This window comes from Mercurialis annua, linkage group LG4 (assembly GCF_937616625.2).
Source record: "Mercurialis annua linkage group LG4, ddMerAnnu1.2, whole genome shotgun sequence".
Lineage (NCBI taxonomy): Eukaryota > Viridiplantae > Streptophyta > Magnoliopsida > Malpighiales > Euphorbiaceae > Mercurialis > Mercurialis annua.
Genome location: NC_065573.1, coordinates 14,941,479 through 14,944,336, shown reverse-complemented (window position 1 = coordinate 14,944,336; position 2,858 = coordinate 14,941,479). Strand labels below are relative to the sequence as shown.

The 2,858-nt window shown below is 35.7% G+C and overlaps 1 protein-coding gene across 1 annotated transcript; it reads right to left on the bottom strand.

The window, feature by feature from the left end:
• Positions 1–220: 220 nt before the first annotated feature.
• Positions 221–1,693, bottom strand: LOC126677873 (transcription factor bHLH106). The gene is made up of 2 exons (XM_050372687.2): positions 1,355–1,693; positions 221–821 (listed from the first exon to the last, which is right to left on the bottom strand). The coding sequence occupies exons 1-2, from the start codon at positions 1,619–1,621 to the stop codon at positions 396–398; spliced, it is 693 nt and encodes a 230-aa protein (XP_050228644.1). The 5' UTR covers positions 1,622–1,693; the 3' UTR covers positions 221–395.
• Positions 1,694–2,858: the final 1,165 nt, after the last annotated feature.

Sequence of the window (2,858 nt, the reverse complement as noted above, 5' to 3'; positions counted from 1 at the left end):
TATAATTTTCCGTGCGTCGTTTCTTTAATGTTGTTGTGCTAATGTGGCAAACTGAATCGTACATGATTAACCTAGTATGAAGTCCATTAATAGAGATGTAGAGTGAACTGTCAAATTAAAAAGTAAAACTAACCTTGCATAAAAATCAGTTAATTTATTTCACACACTAATTTTCTGCAGTTATAAATATTCAATCAGATTCTAAAATGCGACATTCAGATAAACCTACAAAATTAACTTATTAATTAGTTAATAATGATGGTGATGCACATCTAGAATCAATGAAGCTAATATTAATTTGTTCATTGCAAGGGGGAGATAATGCAGAATAAATTACGAGCACACGGAAAATGAAGATGCGAAAAAAATATTATGGAAGGACAGCTACAAATTAGTCATTGCATTATTATTTTATGATCGAAAACCCGTCTTCTTTTAGATCGATCACTAGAATTGGATCGTTCGAGTAAAGACTTCAATGCATTTTGTAAGAAATGGACTGATTCGACGCTATGATCTTTCTCCGCTGCAATGATAAGAACATTCCTCATTCTCCCTCCAAGACTTACCATTTCAGCTCTAACAGTCTTCAAATGAAGTGACTTTAGTATTTCAATTAGGTCAGGCAAAAGATGGGCCCGATCTTCGCAGCATAAAGAAGCTTTGAAGATCAACTGGCCCTCACTTGAATACTCACCACAAAGAACACTAATCTCATCTGTTTCAGAAGGAAAAGAATCCAGCTCTGGAATTTGTGAGGTCTGCTGTTTCAGTTCTCTCACTCTTTCGACAACTTTTGCTAGAAGTGAAGCTTTGTCTGTCTGTACAAAAACATTGAAAAAAAGTAGATTCTTAAGAAACCCTAATAGTAGGAATGTCAAAAAGCTTAGCAACTTTGCTAAAAACCCTAGGAAAATTTGGAGAAAAAGTTTTTGATAAATTAAAACAAAATGAAAATAAACTAACACTAATTAAAATAGTTGGGGTTAGGTAAGTATGAAGTCAATCAGCAAGGGTTTTGGCTTTTTGAGTCAAAAGTAAATTCAAAACCAAAAAGTCCAAAAAATCAAACTTTTACTTTCTTCATTACATACCAAAACACTTATCAAACACAATCATTATCACAGTAGGAAAAAAAAAACAAAAAACATTCATCAAAAGATTAATTTTTTTGATAATATAGAACAAAATCTTTAATCTTTTTTTTTTATAATTAAAAAAAAGAGCGTTTGTGAGAAAAATTAAACCCACAATTTTGACAGTTTGCTGTCCAGGGCTTATACCATCAATAGCTCGTTGGTCCAAAATCTTTAATCTTATTGAAGAAGAGTTAAATTATTAGTAAAAAATATACCTTAGAATTGCATGGAAGAAGAGCTCTAAGCTTATCAAGATGGGAGTTAATTCTTTCTCTCCTTCTCTTTTCAGCTTCCTTATGATTCCTTAAAGCAGCAAGAGCTTTATCTTGTGGTGTCATATCCGTAATTACAGAACCTTCCAAAGGATAATTATGGTAAGAAGAAGATGATGAACTGCATAGGGTTGGCAGGCTGTAAGGGCCAATGTTAAATGCTCCGTTCTCGGTGAGAAATCTGTACAAATGGGAATTATCGGGTTGCATGGTCTCTGGTTTTGTATAAAATTTGCTGTGTGTGTGTGGTTGTAATGAAATAATGTGTTTATATAAATGTAAAAAGTGCAAGAGAGATGGTTTTTGGCTTTCGGTGGTTTTAGGTTTTGTCTTTAAAGGCTTTTGTCGTGTTCATCAATTTGCTATGTCGTTTTTAGATATGATCAATCGTAGTGGGGACCAATGTTTTCTATTTTCTCTCTTTAGTTCTCTCTTTTAATTTTTTTAACCACAATGTTTTTAATGTTCTCATGGAAATAGTAAATATTCTCCCTATTTTTGTGGAGCTCCTTCCCTGCCCTAGTTTGCTAGGGTTAGGGTTTTTTCATCTTCAAACCGAAGTTTTTGCTCGGTCTAGTGCCGTTTTTTCGTGCCGTTGTGCTCTTTGTGTCTGAAACTGGTATTTTTGTATTATGGAAGGGGAGTTGGCTGATATGTATGCCAATCTCAGGCTTACGCAGGAAGAGTGTATAGCCATCAATCTCGAGCAGCGCTAATGTGTATAGCTGGGGAGGTCAAGATCTGGCTAATGTTCAAAGGGTTGGAGAGAATGTGATAAAGGGAGAGAGGGCAGTGAATGGGAATAACTCCACCGAAGTTTTTGAAGAAGAAGGTTTTGTTGACGTCAATGTTGCCCAAGTGCAACATCCTCATCAGATAGAAACCAATAACCGTAGTATTCCTCAGAGCAGCGCTAAATCCACAAAGAAATCTACGTGGACGCGTAGTAAGAGTCACAACAGTAAGGGGGAGGGAAGTGGGAAGAGTTAGAGGGTAGGAGGAAGCTCAAAACGTACACTTATCGAATCTCATATTTCTATGGATCCAAATAACCTTTTCTCTAAGAAAGCAAGAGATGGGTTACTGGATAAGTTCGACAACATTGTGATATCTGCAAAGACTATTGAGCAGTCTCGCTGGACGCCATGAAACTCCTCAGTTGGAACCTCCAAGGTGCGGGGAATCCTTGGACGGTACGTGCTCTAAAACTTTTTATTAATCATTATTCTCCGGATATTTTCTTTTTAATGGAAACGAAGCTAGCTGATAGTGAGTTAGTCTACATTAAAAGGAATTTTCAGTTGTTTAATTCTTTTGCTGTTGATTGTATTGGGCGGAAAGGTGGATTGATTCTCTTCTGGAAAAAATCCATTAATTTAGACATTATTGGTTTTTCTAATAACCATATCGTTTTTTCCTCTGTCGATGTGGCTGTCAATTTGAAGTG